Consider the following 16,128-nt stretch of genomic DNA (forward strand, 5'->3'; position numbering starts at 1 on the left):
GGAGGTGGTTCAAGCACCTACATTGAACACCTTCAAGAGTAAATTGGATGCTTATCTTGCTGGGATCCTATGACCCCAGCTGACTTCCTGCACTTGGGGCAAGGGGCTGGACTCTTTGATCTGCCAAGGTCCCTTCCAGCCCTAATGTCTATGAAATCTATAAAGAAGGACTTTTTGTTGATTTCCAGTTGCCAGTTTGTTTGGTTAGTGTTTTCACTGTCCTGAACTGCTCTGTACATGTGCAGGCAGCTGCTGAGCACTCCTTTTTGGTAGTTGTTCCTGACTTCTGTCCCTTGTAGGCTTCTTGCTTTAATTTCAGGAGGTCGTGACTTCCCTGTTGAGCCAAAGGGGTCTCTTAGCTCTTTTGCTGCATGTCTTGCAATAGGGAATAGACTTTCTTTGAGCTTTTATGATTGCTTGCTTGAGGAAAGACCACTCTTCTTGTATTTCCTTTCTCATTGAACCATGGTCCCGCAAGGCTTTGCCAACCAATCTCCTGGGTTTGTGGAAATCAGCTTTCTAAAAATTAAGGATTTCTACTCTACTGGCTGATTTCCCTGGCTTGTGGTGGATGGAGAAAGTGATCATCTCATAGTCACTGTCACCCAGTTTCCCTTCAATCTGCAGGTTGCTCACTAGATCATCCCCTTTGGCCAGAACCAAGTCTAGAAGTGCCTTGCTCCTGGTCATCTTGTAGGCTTCCTGAGTTAGACCTCCTCAACGCGAGTGAGGAAGCTTTGTGAGCGATTGGGTCTAGCCGACTGCTCATCCCACACGATATCTGATAGTTGAAGTCACACATGACAACCATGCTCCACAAGCGTGAAGCCTCTGCCAGTTCTCAAGAGTATTCTTGGTTCAAAGGTCTGTAATAAACTCCTATGATCAAGCCCTCTTCCTTGTGCTTTCCCCATATCTTGACCCAGAGGGTCTGAAGTCACCTTTCCTTGCATCCAACTTTCACTGCAAGGGAGGTGAAATGTTCCTTTACATAGAGAGCAACTCTTCTGCTCTTCTTCCCAATGATCCCTCCTGTACCGGGTGTATCCCCCTATGCCTGTGGTCCAGTCATAGGTGGAGTTCCATCAGGTCTCTGTGATCCCTATAAGATTGTATTGCTTATATCGTAGAGCCATTAGAAATATCACAGGTTTGTGAATCAACCTCAGCTTACTTTATTTTTTTTTAAGAAAGTCTTTTGCGCATATCTGCAGGATCCGCATTTGTGGTCCTTCTTCAGATCGGGAAGAATTCAAATTTTTTAGTCTTAAATGAAGGAGTAAGCCCTTACAAATTTGAAGATGAGTAAATCTGTTTTTAAAACTATGCAAGTTATCATCCAAAATCCTTCCATAATCAAAATAACATTACAAACAGACAGGAAGGAAAACTATTCAAAAACAAAGATTATCTAAACTCTACAACCTGCATTTATCTTACTAGGCCTAGATACAGTTTTCATTTCGATGAATAGTTGTTATACATAATGCAACTCTATTGTTATATTATGTTGAATGAGTGCACAGTGATGATGTGGAAGCCTTCAGCTTTCTTCTGCATATTGCTCTTGCCTATAGTGTGCTGTGTACAAGAAGAGTATGTGAAGAATATGTATGGTCTTATTACTGAGTCAGGGGTTGCATTTATTGAAACACACAGACCTCTAAGCCCTGATGTTCTGGTTATAGAAAGCCATCATGGAGACCTATTTGTATGAGAAGTTCCAGAAAAATTCTATCAACTTCTTGGCCTGTTCCTTTTCAGAAATCCAGTCTGTCCACCTTCCAAATTCTGGTCCTCTCTGTGTAATAACATATTAGGCTAACATTTTACATTAAAAAAAGTGATCCCTCAGAATTTTGAAAGGCTTTGGTTTTGTCAGTTTCCTGGTCAGTCTAAAATGAAACAGCTTATTGGTTTGCTGTTTTCACTTGCTGTTTTATACAACAAACCCCCTTGAATATTTAGTCCAATGAAGTTAAGAATCACTTTACAGTGCCATTAAATTACCGTATTTACTTGAATATATGACAAAGCTTCCCCACCCCCCATCAGAATGTGGAAAAAAGCTCTTTGTCTTACATGGAAACCACATTAAATACAGTGTCCATCATTAAACTGCTGCCAAAGGCAACATGTGCTCAGTAATGGAAACCAACAATGAAGTTGATTAAATGCAGCCAGCACTGAGCATGACTATAGAATACATGGCCCATTTTGGGCAAACACTGATTTTTTTTTTTTTTCCAAAAATATTTATACAGTTATATATAACTGAAACTCCTAACAGTCTGTTATATGACCGCTGTGGTTCACTTGACAAACTAAAAATGCACTTTACAATTAAGCTATTTTAGTCCCGTCACAAAGTTCGCACCACGTACTTATCATTTCCTTGAAAACATCAGTATTGTAAAAGACTCCCTCAGTTCCCTCTCCTCCCAAATCCTCCTCCTGTTTGTCCATTCCTTTCACTCGTCATTGTATTCATCATCTGCATCTCTGTCCTCCTCGTTGTTCTTTCTGGAGGGCTTTTCTCTGAAAAATCTATGCCAGTCCCCTCTCTTCCATATGAGGTCTGCTGTCTCTTTTCTGTCATCGTCTTCTATCCTTCTGTAGTACCAGTACATTTCACCTCAGTCCCATTTTAATACTGTTCTTGACTATGAGGTCTGTGTGCCTGTTTATGAGCAACTTCCTGGTTATCCAAAGGGCATACCTGAAGCAGGAGATGAATTGGTTGAAGTGAGCTGCTGGGGCCCCTTGCTGTTGGTCAAGTGCCCATAGAGGACTGCTTTACTGGTCAGGGTTCTGAAACCGGTCACCACCAGAAGGAGTGCACATATTTTCTTCCACACTTCTCTGGTGTACGGGCAGTCCCAGAAAAGGTCAATTGTTTCTGCCTGCCACCAGTAGGATTGCCTCGGGCAATTGGATGGACTTCTCTGTCCTGTGCTATTTTTTCATGCCTGCATAAGGAATGCCCAGTGGGCTGTTTGCCAGTTTAAATCTCTGTGCTCCTTCTGCAGGTCCTTGTGGAAGATTTGTTTCTATATGGCCTGGTAGCTGTCAACAGGTAGAAAATCCATGTGTGATATGATGTCTCTTGCCCTTATCACCCCCTGTATCTTGAGGTGGTTCACCAGAGTTGCTGGGGCCTCATTGTGCAGCTTGTATTTGCCCTAGAAGCATTTCAGGGCTTTGTAGAACCATGGGGACTCCATGACCTGTGGGCTCCAGTTTGTTGTCCTGTACACCCACTACTGTTGCAGCAGCTGCCCTGCAAAATACTCTACAAAGCAGACTGTTCTGGATTCTGCCTCTGTTGCCAGTTTGAAAACCAGGCTCATGTATTTGGCCCAGAAGAACAGTAGGACATCTGGCATTCCTCTGCCTCCAGACCATTTTGCTTTGTACAGCATGGTCCTCACCACTTCCTCTCACATGGAGTTCCAAAAGAAATCACACATAGCTCTTTGGATGCTCCGGATGACTTGCTCTGAGGGAGAGAAGACCAGGGTGGTATATAGAAGCAGCAGGAGCACTGCCTTTATAAGCAGCTTACATTTCCCCTCCCTTTCCAAGGGTATGTATACATTAAACAACTCTACCTCCATCTCTTTTGTTTCAACAACACGGTCTGCATTCTTCCTTCTACTAGCACTTGCTTGACTTTAACCTCTGGGTTTTTAATTAACACTGCCACCCCTGTTGCCTTGTTTGCATTTGTCCCCACCCACCATGACCTCCTCAAACCCTGTCTCTTCTCCAGATATTTATATTCATCTCCGCACGGTATTGCACACTCTTGTAGACACATTATGTCTGCACTGATAGACCTTGAAGTTGCTGCCATTCAGTCCCACCTCTTTCCTGTCAATAAACTTCTCACATTTGAAGTTACAACACACAACGCCACGATAAAGAAAAGGTGGAAGCCACTGGTCCTCATCTGTCTTGTTTTATGAGTTGTCCATGTTACTGCTGATTATCAGTGACTCTTGTTCCTCCCCCCTTCCTCATCCCTGTTGCTCTCACTAGGTTCTCCAGAGCTTCTATTGAGAGAGGCTGCTACTGCCTTCCCTGACTCCTTCCTCATACACACACTTCCTTCTGGCTCAGCAGACCCTTCTGTCTCCATTTTCAACCTATCATTCCCCACTAGCAACACTTCTCCCTGTTTTCTTCTTCCGAAACCGTGACAGCCTTTGTTTCTTCCTTTCCTATGGCTCAATCCCTTTCCTTTTCTCTACCTTAGAACTTTCTTCTCTGGTGAATCTCTGGGATTTCTTTCTCTACTTCTGTTTCCATGCTTGTGCTTCCATATTCTTCCTCCTCTTCTCTCTCCTCCTCTTATTGTTGTGCAGCCACCACAACACTCATTCTACCCCTTTCCACCTCCGGTGTTTCTTCCACCAATGTTTCCTTCTCTGAATCCATCCCAACCTCCCCCACCTCTCCCTCCTCCTCTCTCATCTGTCTTGCTTTGTTAGAGAGAGAATCTGGGCATGTTTTGCACGTGGCCTTCCTTCTGACATATTCCACATTTCAGCACTTCCTGGTGCATATGAGCTCTCTGCCCTCTCCCACCACACTGGTAGCAAATGGTCAGGCTACAGTAGGCTGCCAAATGCCCTCGTTTGCTACATTGAGTCTGCACTTGGTATATAATGTAGCCCCAGTGCCCTATAACATGAATAATTTACAGTAGGTGCCACATCTCTCCTGGGCTCCTCTCCTCCTCCCTTAGAATCAGTCACACCCCAAACACCCCAGTCCACACATTATATTTGTCTCTCACCTTTTCCACAAACAGTACTCTCTGGACTCTCCATCTCTTCATGTCTATTTCCTCACGGATGTCCAAATACAGTTTGACAATGATCACTTTCTCCCCTGACTCTTGTTCAGCGGCAAAAATCAGTCCTTGCGGTTCTTCCTTCTCCTCCATTTCCTTATAGTTTCTCCAGAACTGCTCATAGGCCCTCCATGCCAGAAGGTGATACTTTTTGGGTAGGCCATCATGGATTATAAGTACTTGGGATTCACTTTCAAAATATCAATCAAAAAAGTCATACCTCTTTATGGTCTTTCTCTCCTGTACCTTTTCTCTAGTCACTGCCGTGCGTACCCTGAGCCTCAAAGTCTCTCTGGGATCCTTGTCCCTGTCGTCCTGGCTCCACTTGCCTCCTTCTTCCAGATTCCATCATCCGGCTCCTCCTTTTCATTCTTCTTCAGCTCTTTGGTTCCTGTTGCTGCTTGCCCTGGTCTGGCTGCTCTCTTATCTTCTTCCCATCACTCTTCTCCTGGCTTGCTCCTTCCCTGTGCAGTTTCAGCTGCTTTTACTTTTGCCTTCATCTTCGTGTATTGCTGCACCAGCTGCCAATCATAATTCCAGCTCTCAGTCTGAATCTCCATATTTGTGACTTCACTCTGTCTGGTCTCTTCTCTCCTTCTCTGATCTTCACTTCTCTGCTTTCAGCTCACCAGCATTCATAGCTACCACCATCTTGCCACTCTCTGCTTCTGCCTCTCGGGTCACTGATCAAGGCTGCAGGGCAGCAGCCAGGCTTCTGCCCAGTTGCTGCACTTAATCTGAGCCCACGAGATGCTGAGAAGTGAAATACTGATAGGAACTTACCACAAGGGCAGATTAGTATAACACATCCAAATAAGATATATGGTAGTACCCATTGTTCTCAGTCTCCTTCAGCACCAACTCTTTTTCAAATTATGATGAGCCACTATATACTGAATACATTTCAACTTCCTTTTTACTTTCATTAGCAGAGCTGTGCCTTTCTTTCCCACTTCCAATGATTCCTGTTTCTTCACCAGCCTTAAATGTCTACCAGACATCACCAAATAGTGCCCCAAACAGTTCACCCAAAATCCCTCTGTCTCTTCCTCTCTTAGCCTGTCTCATGTAATCTGTGTCACCCCACCCTTCAAGAATTAGAGCTGGACCAGGTTGTCCTGTGCCTCACCTGCATATAAATTTTTAGAGTATCCCAGGACTCGTGACAAGAACACCTGGTTCCAGTCATGAGTGGTGGACTAATGAACACATGGGGGTGGTGGAGAGGGAGGTATCTGGATTATACACACATACTGAGCAGTGCCAAGCTCTGGGGCCACAATGACTTGAAACACTGTTGACTCTGCTAGGGCTCACCCCAGTGATCTAGATGGTACATCATGTACCTTTTGTCTTTGGACTAATATCATGCATAGTCTGTACTCTACATAAGTAAATACAAAAGTGCTGCTTAAAAGTATTTATGGAATACCTGTGCTAAATCTCGCAGCAATTTCAAAAAAGGTCAAATGCATCAATTCCAGATGGATTAAGTCTATGGGTACTATATGCAGATTGCTATAGTTATGTTTAGTTCAAGGCTAGTGTTTTTATATTTGCTCCTCAATTCCATGTACTCAGGGACAGCAGGGTCTGACAGTGACAGTAAGGGAGGAGGGAGGGAGAACTTGGGAAAGGAAAAAGGCAAGAGCTACCTGACACTCTCTCTAGATTTAATTTTCCCTGCTGTAACAGTAGGAAGGGACAAATTCCAGGCAAACTTCCAGTAATTAGATTCTATACCTGGAAAATTGTAACACATTTGGAAATTTTCCAGATACAGAATCTAATTATTGAGGAAGGAGAGGATCATCTTATAATCAGGGCAATCTTATATTTGAATAAATATTTTTCATCTGTTTATAATACTAGCATATGAAGATATGAATTGTGAGTTTCAATTCGAAGTCCAGACTTTAATCTTCTGGCCCTCTGTATAATAGACAATGTGTGGAGAGTGAGCTATTAGAGGTAACCAAAGGAAAACAGCTTCAACAATAAGAGCTGCAAAGCTCAAGGCCTGGACAAACCACATGCTTACACTAGTATAACCTGTCCTTATACCAGTATTAAAAAAGGAAGACATGACATACAGCCCTATATCAGAGTGATTTATGTGATGCCAGTAAAGAGTCTGACCTAGGAAGTCAGGGATATAATACCAGCATAGGTATTGAGCGTGCCAGTCTCTACCCTGCACTAGCTGTTGACTCAAGACTTTCTGACACAGTTATCTGGGGAAAGTTGATATTTGTCCATTCTGGACAGCCATGCAATTTACGCTGTACAAAACCAAATTAAAAGCCTTTGGATGCCAAGGAAAGATGCATGATTATCAAAAAGTCTGGAGAGGCTAGGGCATGGAAGTTGCATGGGTGTCTTAACATGGAAACACAATGGAGTAACAGGGACAGAAACAAAGCAGTTTTGTGTCTTAGGAAGATGAAGGAGACTACACTTACTAGTATTTTTAAGTGTATGGCAGAGAAACATCCCTGTAATGGAGGACAACTGATGGAGAGCAAATTCTACTCTCAGTTTACCTGTTGCATCCTTACAGGTTTAACTCCGATTTCAATGGGGTTGCACTGGTTTGCCTAACAGCAGATGCAGGCTTTCTTGCAGCACCCCTTGACACAAGATTTAATAGACAAAGTCGTTCTCTACTACAACATAAAGTGGTTTTGTGTATTCCATTAGGGAATCGTTATTAATGACTGCTGAACCACAATTGTTTTTGTATCTTACACTGAAGACAGTAAATCTACAGATGTGACCTGATTGAAAAACAGAGTTTTATAAAGATTTTTGTTTATACACGCTTAATGTGGCATGTTAAAAATGTGCTGCCGTATCTTAATTTTTCACAACAGAGCAACAGTGTGGTAAGCAGGATGCACAGGAAAAGTTTGTTGTTGCTTTCATTCTGGATGGTGAGAAAGAGAATGAAGCTTACATTCAAAAAATTAAAACTGTAAACCTTAATGCTTTGGAATTAGAAGTGTATGGCACAGTTTCAAAGTACTTTGCCAGCTCATTTAATTGCCTGGGTGTTAGATGTGTAGACAACAGACTCATGTTCTCCAGGCCATAACTTATCCTGGACACTTGCTGGCAGACAACTCAAGTAGACTGATGCATCAGAAAAAGTGGTAATTGTCCACACTGTGATTTAGATCCCATTAAAAGAAAAGACAATTAAATGATCAGGCATCTTTTCCCTAGTATACTGGAGTTTCAGGATACTTAAGTCAGCCTGCTGACATATAATGCAGTTTGACTGCCCATAAATGCAAACCTTTCAAACGTAGCCTTTAAAGCTAAGTACAGACGGTCAAAAAGCACTGAACCAATTCAGTCTTTGCAGGTTAGTCTAAGATGCACAGATTAACTTGAAACAGAAGTGAACAGACATTTACCTTTTGATTCAAGAAATGCAGCCACATGCCTGCGGTGGCTCAGGCCAGAAGGTTCTAGAGGACAGCTCTCTGGTTGTGTATTCACTTCCTCTTCCTGCTGCCCCTGAGGTCTCTGGGATTTTCAGTCCACAATTACAGCAGCAGGACCCTGCAGGTGTTGCTCATCACTTCCTCTTCCTGCTTCCAGGCACTTCTGGGATTTGTAGTCCATAGTTGCAACCAGCAGTAAATTTGAGTGGGGGAAAGGGATGTTTAGCCCCGCTCCCTGGCTCCGGGGGGGCGGGGGGGCAGTACCCCTTGCCCCCTGCAGACTGGTCTGCATCCCCAACTGGGCTTGCCTCCCCACCCTCTTGTCAGCCAGCCCTCACTGCTCCAGGGACAGTGGGCCAGGCCTGCTCCCTGGAGCAGACAGCCCAGTCCAATCCAGGGTTGCAAAGCATGCTAGGATGCTGGGGAACTGTGATTTAACTTGAATCAGGAGGGGGTCTGGGACAGAAGTTTCATAAACCAGTTTGACCCAAATCAGTTAAACCTGGTTGAATATAGTATCAGACTTAGCTTAAACCAGTTTCAGCCATTTTGAAATTGGTTTATATGCACTGAGCTTCTGTTCTGTTACAGGTTTAAACCAGTTTCTGATCACTTAAACAGGTTTATGTGTAGCTTCTGTCCCTAGCCTAAGATTGCAAGCATATGGTTTAGAGTACAGTCTGGTGCATCGAAAAATCCTAGACCATGCACATAAACTGGGGAGCTGTCTCTCCACATTTGTTGTGAGCACACAAACCTAAATTTTGGGTGCATAAAAACATGGATCCCCAATATTATGCCTCCTCAAAATTTAGAGGCATGAATAGGGAGTACAGACTGAGGCCACTTAGAAAACTTGGGTCTAAATAAGGAATAAAAAAGGAAAGTTTACTTGTGGAAGTCAAACTTTGCTGTAACTGTTACAAGATTTCTTCTGATAAGAGATAAGAGTCTCTTCATATATTTCAGGACAGTTAGAAGCCAAGCATGGATCTATTAAGCCGAGGTTTAAGGATGAGGCAGACGACCTCTGTTGGGAGTGGCATGTCTATCACTCTGATTGCGTGTTATTGCCTTTAAAAGAAGGGAAAGCATAACATTTATGTAGATAGCAGGAAGGGAAAGTATTACTCCTACACAAATGCATACATAGTAGCTAACTTTGTTGATTTAGTTTATGATTATTTTAGATTACTTCATATGTAAAGAAAGTGCATTTCCCAATAATTTATCATCATCCCTTCTAAAATGAGGTTGTGCATTCAGTACCTATGAAATTCTTGTTTGTTTCCATTTGCTTGGCAATTACTTTCAATTTGGCATGACACTGAAGTCGTGCAAGGGAAATGCATGCATTGCAAAGCTGAGAGAGACCAAAGAACATTTTGCTCTTTCTATACAACAGATAGTTGGTTCACATAACAACGTTTCTGTTTGTTTACACGGCACAAAAATTTGAATGCAGGCTTTGATCTTGTTTGTCATGTCACACTACCAAACGCAATCATCAGATAATGGCATGTCTGCTTCAGATCTGCATGTGTGTTAACCCAGAATCTTGCTACTAATACAAAGCTCAAACATAAATAAAAATGAATGTTCTGATGTCTCTTTATTATGTACCAAAAGCCTGCCAGGAAATTAGAGGCCAGGTTCTGAAAGTGCGGCACATACACAGCTAGCTGGACAGGCAATGAGCAAAGAGGGTGGCTTACTGCTGTATTTTTCTGCCAAAGTGCTAACTCCTTTAAGATCTATAGAGAAGTTGTTGCTTCAGCCCTTTGTGACAGGAAATGCATGAAGGGCAGTTCCAGGGTAAGGATTTGCAGTTGGGGCCATGGTCCATCTGTTTTGGATAAACGCCTTCTGAGTCAGCACTATGTTCCAGGCATTTCCCTACACAGTATTGTGTTCTTTAGCAGGGATAATCTATAAAGGGGAAGGAAAGGCCTCTGATGAGAAGACTAGCACACAATGCTGCTTTTGCAGCATGTGTAGTAAGTGTATGGGTTTCTGGGCACTCAGATTAGTCTAGAATTTGTCTGGCATCACCAGGCAAAGTCTTGTTCCTACAAAAAATGTAGTAGTGTCTTGAGCAGTTCACATTATGCCAGTTGACCTCTGGATAACGTACACTCAAAAACATGGAGAATGTAAACTTTTTAAGCAGACATACGTTGTGGCAAATACTTGATTTTATAAGACAGTATGTAATCGGTTCTCTTGATTCAATATTCAGATTTCGTTTGGTTGTTTACAGCCTGCACACAACACATTCTTTCATTTATTTCATAGACTTTAAGCCAGTCACACCTCACATTTGCTATTTATCCCCTACTGCCACAGGGTCTCTATGTGGTGTGGCTCCGGCTCCTGATGAAAGGTTTCATCTATCAACACCCCCTCCCCCCATCATTTTCGTTACTTGGTCAGTTATTAGATTACAAATTATAACAGGAACCGAGATTTTCTGATCCCCATTTACTTTATGGTAAATTGTAATGCAGAAATTTCTCCTCTAGTTGCCTGACCTTGCCCTTCTTTTCACTTCCTCTGAGGTATGACCCTGCCCATGGTCAAATTAAAAAAAAAAACAAAAACGCTAACTTAAAATTGTTTAGGTATTTAGAAAATTGTTTGGGTTTTTTTTGCAGAAGTCTTATCAGTGAACTTGGGATGGAACAAGGCTGAGTGAAGCCCTAAACTCTTCTTTTCAGATGGACATCTAACTTTTTTTGGTATTATATGAACTGTCTGTATCTCTAGACCTTGCTTCGTTGGGCTAGAGGTCACAGGAGAAGAGACTTTGTTCTATTTCCAACATTCCTGTTTCTGAAATTAGTCAAAGACAACTATTTTCCTTTGGAGAAAAAAGCACTGTCAAACCCTAAATGCTTTTGTTTTTTGCAGAAATTTTCTGAAAAGACCAAAAAGTTGTGACAATGGTGAAATATCTTATTTTAATCCTTCCAGAATCAAAAGCTGTGACTTTTTTTCATTTTGAAACAATTTTGTATAGAATGTTTCTATTATAAAATTAAAAAGAGGCAAAATCAAAGTACACAAAATGTTTCATTTTGATAACGTGTTGTTTTTGAATTCTTTCTTTTATAGATAATTTGAGGCTTCCTGGCTTCATTGGTTCAAACCAAAATGTCAGAGCATCAGAATACTTTACAGTATAGAGTTTCTGTTCTCTGCATGGCTCCAGATGAACATTTCAGAATGCTGTTGGTTCTAGATGTCAATGATGTCTTGTGCCTAGTGCTGTGTGTAGATGAAACGAGAGGCATGTGTGCATGACACTTTTTAAAGCAGGCTAAATGCTTTTGCACCACTTTAATGGTGGCAGTGTTTGAATGCCTCAGCCATGTATTGCACATTAATTCCAGCTGCTGCAGGAAATTTAGCAGTGTAATGCGCCTTAAATGACTTGGGGCGCAGCGAACTAAAACTCCTTGAGCAAAGCACCAGGCTCCTGCAGAGCCCCTGAGCTGCACGGAAGCCCTGCAGGCAACCTGGCAGCAGCTTGGGAAAGCAGGCTCTGCCCAAGAAAAGCGGTGAACTTGATCTCGGTCCCCCCTCCCGAGCCTACCTGCCTGCCTGAGTTGTGCAGGGGCCCAGTGCTTCCCTCCGCGGCTGCAGTGCCCCCTGGGCACCTGAGTCGGGTGTCTACAGGCAGCTGCTGTCTGAGGAGGGCCACTGCTGCTGCAGAGGGAAACACCAGGCCCCCCGCAGCACAGCGACCGCTTTACTTGCTGGCAGCTCACACTCCCCTCCCCACCAGAGTGGCAGGTAAGTCAGCAGGGTAGCACATGGAGACAGGGCTGCCTGCTCCCTCATCTCCACGTGCTGCAGAGCCCCTGTGCTGAGGCATGCTGAGTCTCAGTGGGTGCTGACTGGGGTGCAATGTGTCTCGAGACAGAGGAGTAGGCAGCCTTGGGCTGGTGCTCCCTGTCTCTGCATCCCTCAGTGAGGGGCATCCTCAGCCGGCCAGTTAGTCCCCTGCTGAGGCATGCTGTGCCCCAGCCAGCCTCCTGGGCTGCCTGCTCCCCCATCTCTGCATTTTTGTCCTGGTGCCAACTATTATCACGTATTTTTGCACCACTTATTGTTCTGGGGGTTTTTTTGCTACCAGAAAATCCTAGTAGCAAATTTCCCCTGCGCCCACCCCCACTTCCACGCCCACTGCAAATTAGTAGCCCCACACACAGTTTAACGTGCAACGTGTGTGCTTTGCGGTGCCACAAACCACGCATGCCTGCATGTCTGGACATGCCCATGGCGTGCAACCCCTTGAAAACTGAATAGTTACAGTGCAATCTTTTAGCTCCTAATTGTATCGATGACACAGGCCCAGCCTAGTTTTAGCACCTGCACGAGTTTCCCATCGACAGTCTGCGTCAACATCAATTTGCAGTGACATAGAAATATAAACTTCAACGCAAACCCAGGGTGTATGCATGACACCAGGGTTTAATCAGCCCTAAATTAAAGCAGCGGCTTTTTTTTAAAACTCACCACTTCAATTTAGGGCCCTCGTTTCATCTACGGATGTCCTAGGACATTATTTCCTCCCAAACCTTATGGCCAACTTGAGAGTTTAAGGGAAGATTTTCCAGGGTTCAGAGATGGAGTTAGCCTGCTGACACTGATCTTCAGTGAGAAGATGGGTGCCTAAGACTAGGAACAGATAATGTATTTGTCCCTGAATAAGCTGTGCCTGTGTTTGTCCGAGAACAAAAATATCTCAGAATTGGCATGTACATACATTGCCCTTATTAGGTTGTACTAAGCAGCTGAATGCACTGCCACTTTTCTGCCATTGATTCAATAATAAAGTCCGAGAATAACTGTACAAACATATTTTGCAATATCCTGGGATAAACTGTTACTGCCTCTTATTCAGGAAACATTTTTAACATTTACCCTGGGATAACAAGGATGGAGGTCTGTGTGATGGCACTTTGTCCTGAGATAAAAATGATTTATCGCAGGATAAATGCCTAACTGTCCTTTGTGACTTTTTGGAAGTTCCCTTCAGGGTGTATTTCCAGATGAATCAAGAAATTTGAAATTATTATACAAGAAAATACATTTCTTATAGCAGTGTGAATAATGTATGTCATTACATTACTGAAACAAAAGGTACCTAGACTATTACTTATGTAGTATCTAATGACTTGAAATGCATTAAAAATTCCTAAATATCCATAATTCTAAAAACATGTTTTCGAGACAGATGATTATGCATTTTCCATGTATTTACAGTACAACTAGATGCAGATCTGACTGCTTTTTTTTTTTTCTCTCCCCCCTCAGGATGGAAGGGACAAACGACAAATACGTGCCATCCGTTTCAAGCAACATCATTGGAATGTGTTTCTTAAGGAAGGAAGAGCTTACTAACTTATTTTATGGATGTCACTGAATTCAGCTTTGAAGGGCTCCCAAAGCACATCACAAACTTGGAATGGGAAACCACAGCAATAATCATACCTGCTTGATAGATGATTCCTTTAAATACAATCTGTATGGAGCAGTCTACAGTGTCGTGTTCATCCTTGGCTTAATCACAAACTGTGCCTCCCTACTTGTTTTCTGCTGTAGAATGAAGATGAGAAGTGAGACCGTCATCATTATGACAAACCTAGCTGTTTCAGACTTGCTCTTTGTATTCACGTTGCCTTTTAAAATTTTTTACAATTTTAACAGGCATTGGCCTTTTGGAGACAGTTTGTGCAAGATTTCAGGGACGGCGTTTCTCACCAACATCTATGGAAGCATGCTGTTTCTCACTTGCATCAGTGTTGATCGATTCCTAGCTATTGTTTACCCATTCAGATCTCGTACCATTAGGACAAGAAGAAATTCAGCCATAGTGTGTGCTGGTGTTTGGATACTGGTTCTAAGTGGTGGAATTTCAGCTTCGTTGTTCTCTACAACCAACATCTCCAACACTAGTACAACCTGCTTTGAGGGTTTTTCCAAACGTATCTGGAAGACCTATTTGTCTAAGATCACTATATTTATTGAAGTGGTAGGATTCATCATTCCTTTACTACTCAACCTTACATGCTCTTCATTGGTTCTGAGGACTCTTCGGAAACCAGCTACATTATCTCAGATTGGGACAAACAAAGAGAAAGTACTGAAGATGATCATTGTGCATGTGGCCATTTTTGTAGTATGCTTTGTGCCTTACAATTCCATACTCTTCTTGTATGCTCTGGTGAGATCGCAAGCCATAGCAAACTGCTCTCTGGAGAGATTTGCTAGGACAATGTACCCAATCACATTGTGCATTGCAACACTGAACTGCTGCTTTGACCCATTTATCTATTACTTCACATCAGAATCTTTCCAAAAGTCTTTCAACATAAAACCCCAAATAAAAATGGATTCCCTCTTCAAGACTGACACCCCTCTCACGAAGCCTACTGCACTGCCAGCAATACAGGACGAAATGGGTGACCAGGCAATTACGAATGGGGGAGATCCAACATCTGAATCTCATTTCTAAGGGGTTGTCTACCCATGGAGTTACCCATGGATTAACTCTGTGTGTAGTCCATTTTATTCCACAAGAAACTGGCTCATATAGAGTTAGGCTATGAAGAGACATCACATTTGTCCTGGGAGAAACCATTTTCTTCTGGAACAAAAAGCAATTGTTCAGACATCCTTGTTCGTTGTCCTGGGACAGGCTCTAAAAAGGTTTGCAGAATAACACTTAGAGCATCACACAGTGCATCTGAATGGTTGTTTTAGGATTGCATCATTGGATCAGTGACAGAAAAGCAGTAGTACATTCAGCTGCTCAGCCTTGATTATAAGGGCAGTTTATATACATACCAATACCACAACTTCTGTTCTGGGACAGAAACTGGCACTGCTGATCCCAGGACAAATGCAACATCTAGCCTTAAAAACAGTTATCCTAGCCTTCCTAGCCTTAAGCATTCCTAACCTTAAACAAAAACAGTTATCCAGGAACAGATAATCAAAGATAACTACATGGGTAGATAAGACCTAACACTGGGATTTCCCTACTAGGTGCAACAGACTCTTCAGTGTTGAGAGCTCAGTGTATCTAAATCTAGCTAGATCTCTTTTTGGAGACTATGCCTTGTTGAAAATTCATGTACCAGCCAAGGAGGAATTGAGATGATTCTTGTATTGGAAGATGCCAGCATTTGGCATTTTTCCCCTCTAGCATTAGACATGTGACAGTCAGGAAATATAAATCTTTATCTTTTTACTTTAGAGATCTCCATCAATTTTCCCTGTCTTATGAAAAGTACATCACCCTATATTAGCTCAATAATTTCACACATATATGTACGTTTGCTTAAAGAGGTATAATAAAAGCTTTCAGCTTTTTCTTATTTTACTACAAGCGTATATTCTGGATATACTAAATGCAGTTTTTAAGCATACTATTATCTAAAGTTGAAAAAGTAGATACAGATTGGGTTGGAGCTTAATTAGTCCTTCTGTGAATTACAGGTAATGGTTATTTGTTACTACTAATAATGGGGAAGAGCAAAAAATGAAGCAACTTGCACAGTCCCCTAAAAGATGCTGTATTCTTTTGAGCTGCATAATTAAGCTACCTTGTAATTTATTTTAACACTGCATTAAATGCCAACTGTAGACAGAAAAGATCACATTACAGATTTGTTAAGGCTGGCGTTTCTGTACCCCAAGAAATTACAAGTGAAAATAGTTTAGTCCTTATCTGCACAAACTCAGGTCAAATAAAAGGCCTGTCAGACAATATCTCTGGCAGTTTGGTCTAAGAAAAGATTGAAGAGCCAT

At 42.4% G+C, this 16,128-nt stretch overlaps 1 protein-coding gene across 3 annotated transcripts in view; it reads left to right on the top strand.

The window, feature by feature from the left end:
* LPAR4 (lysophosphatidic acid receptor 4) overlaps nt 1-15,699 on the top strand; it is a 72,198-nt gene extending 56,499 nt beyond the window's left edge. For all 3 annotated transcript variants that reach the window (XM_019536267.1, XM_019536265.1, XM_019536266.1), the window contains exon 2: nt 13,630-15,699. In XM_019536267.1, coding sequence (XP_019391812.1) covers nt 13,781-14,830 — 1,050 coding nt within the window. In that variant the 5' untranslated portion in view covers nt 13,630-13,780 and the 3' untranslated portion in view covers nt 14,831-15,699. The remainder of the gene's footprint in view (nt 1-13,629) is intronic.
* Nucleotides 15,700-16,128: the final 429 nt, after the last annotated feature.

The sequence above is a fragment of the Crocodylus porosus genome, unplaced genomic scaffold (assembly GCF_001723895.1).
Source record: "Crocodylus porosus isolate Cpor-Errol unplaced genomic scaffold, CroPor_comp1, whole genome shotgun sequence".
Classification (NCBI taxonomy): Eukaryota; Metazoa; Chordata; order Crocodylia; family Crocodylidae; genus Crocodylus; species Crocodylus porosus.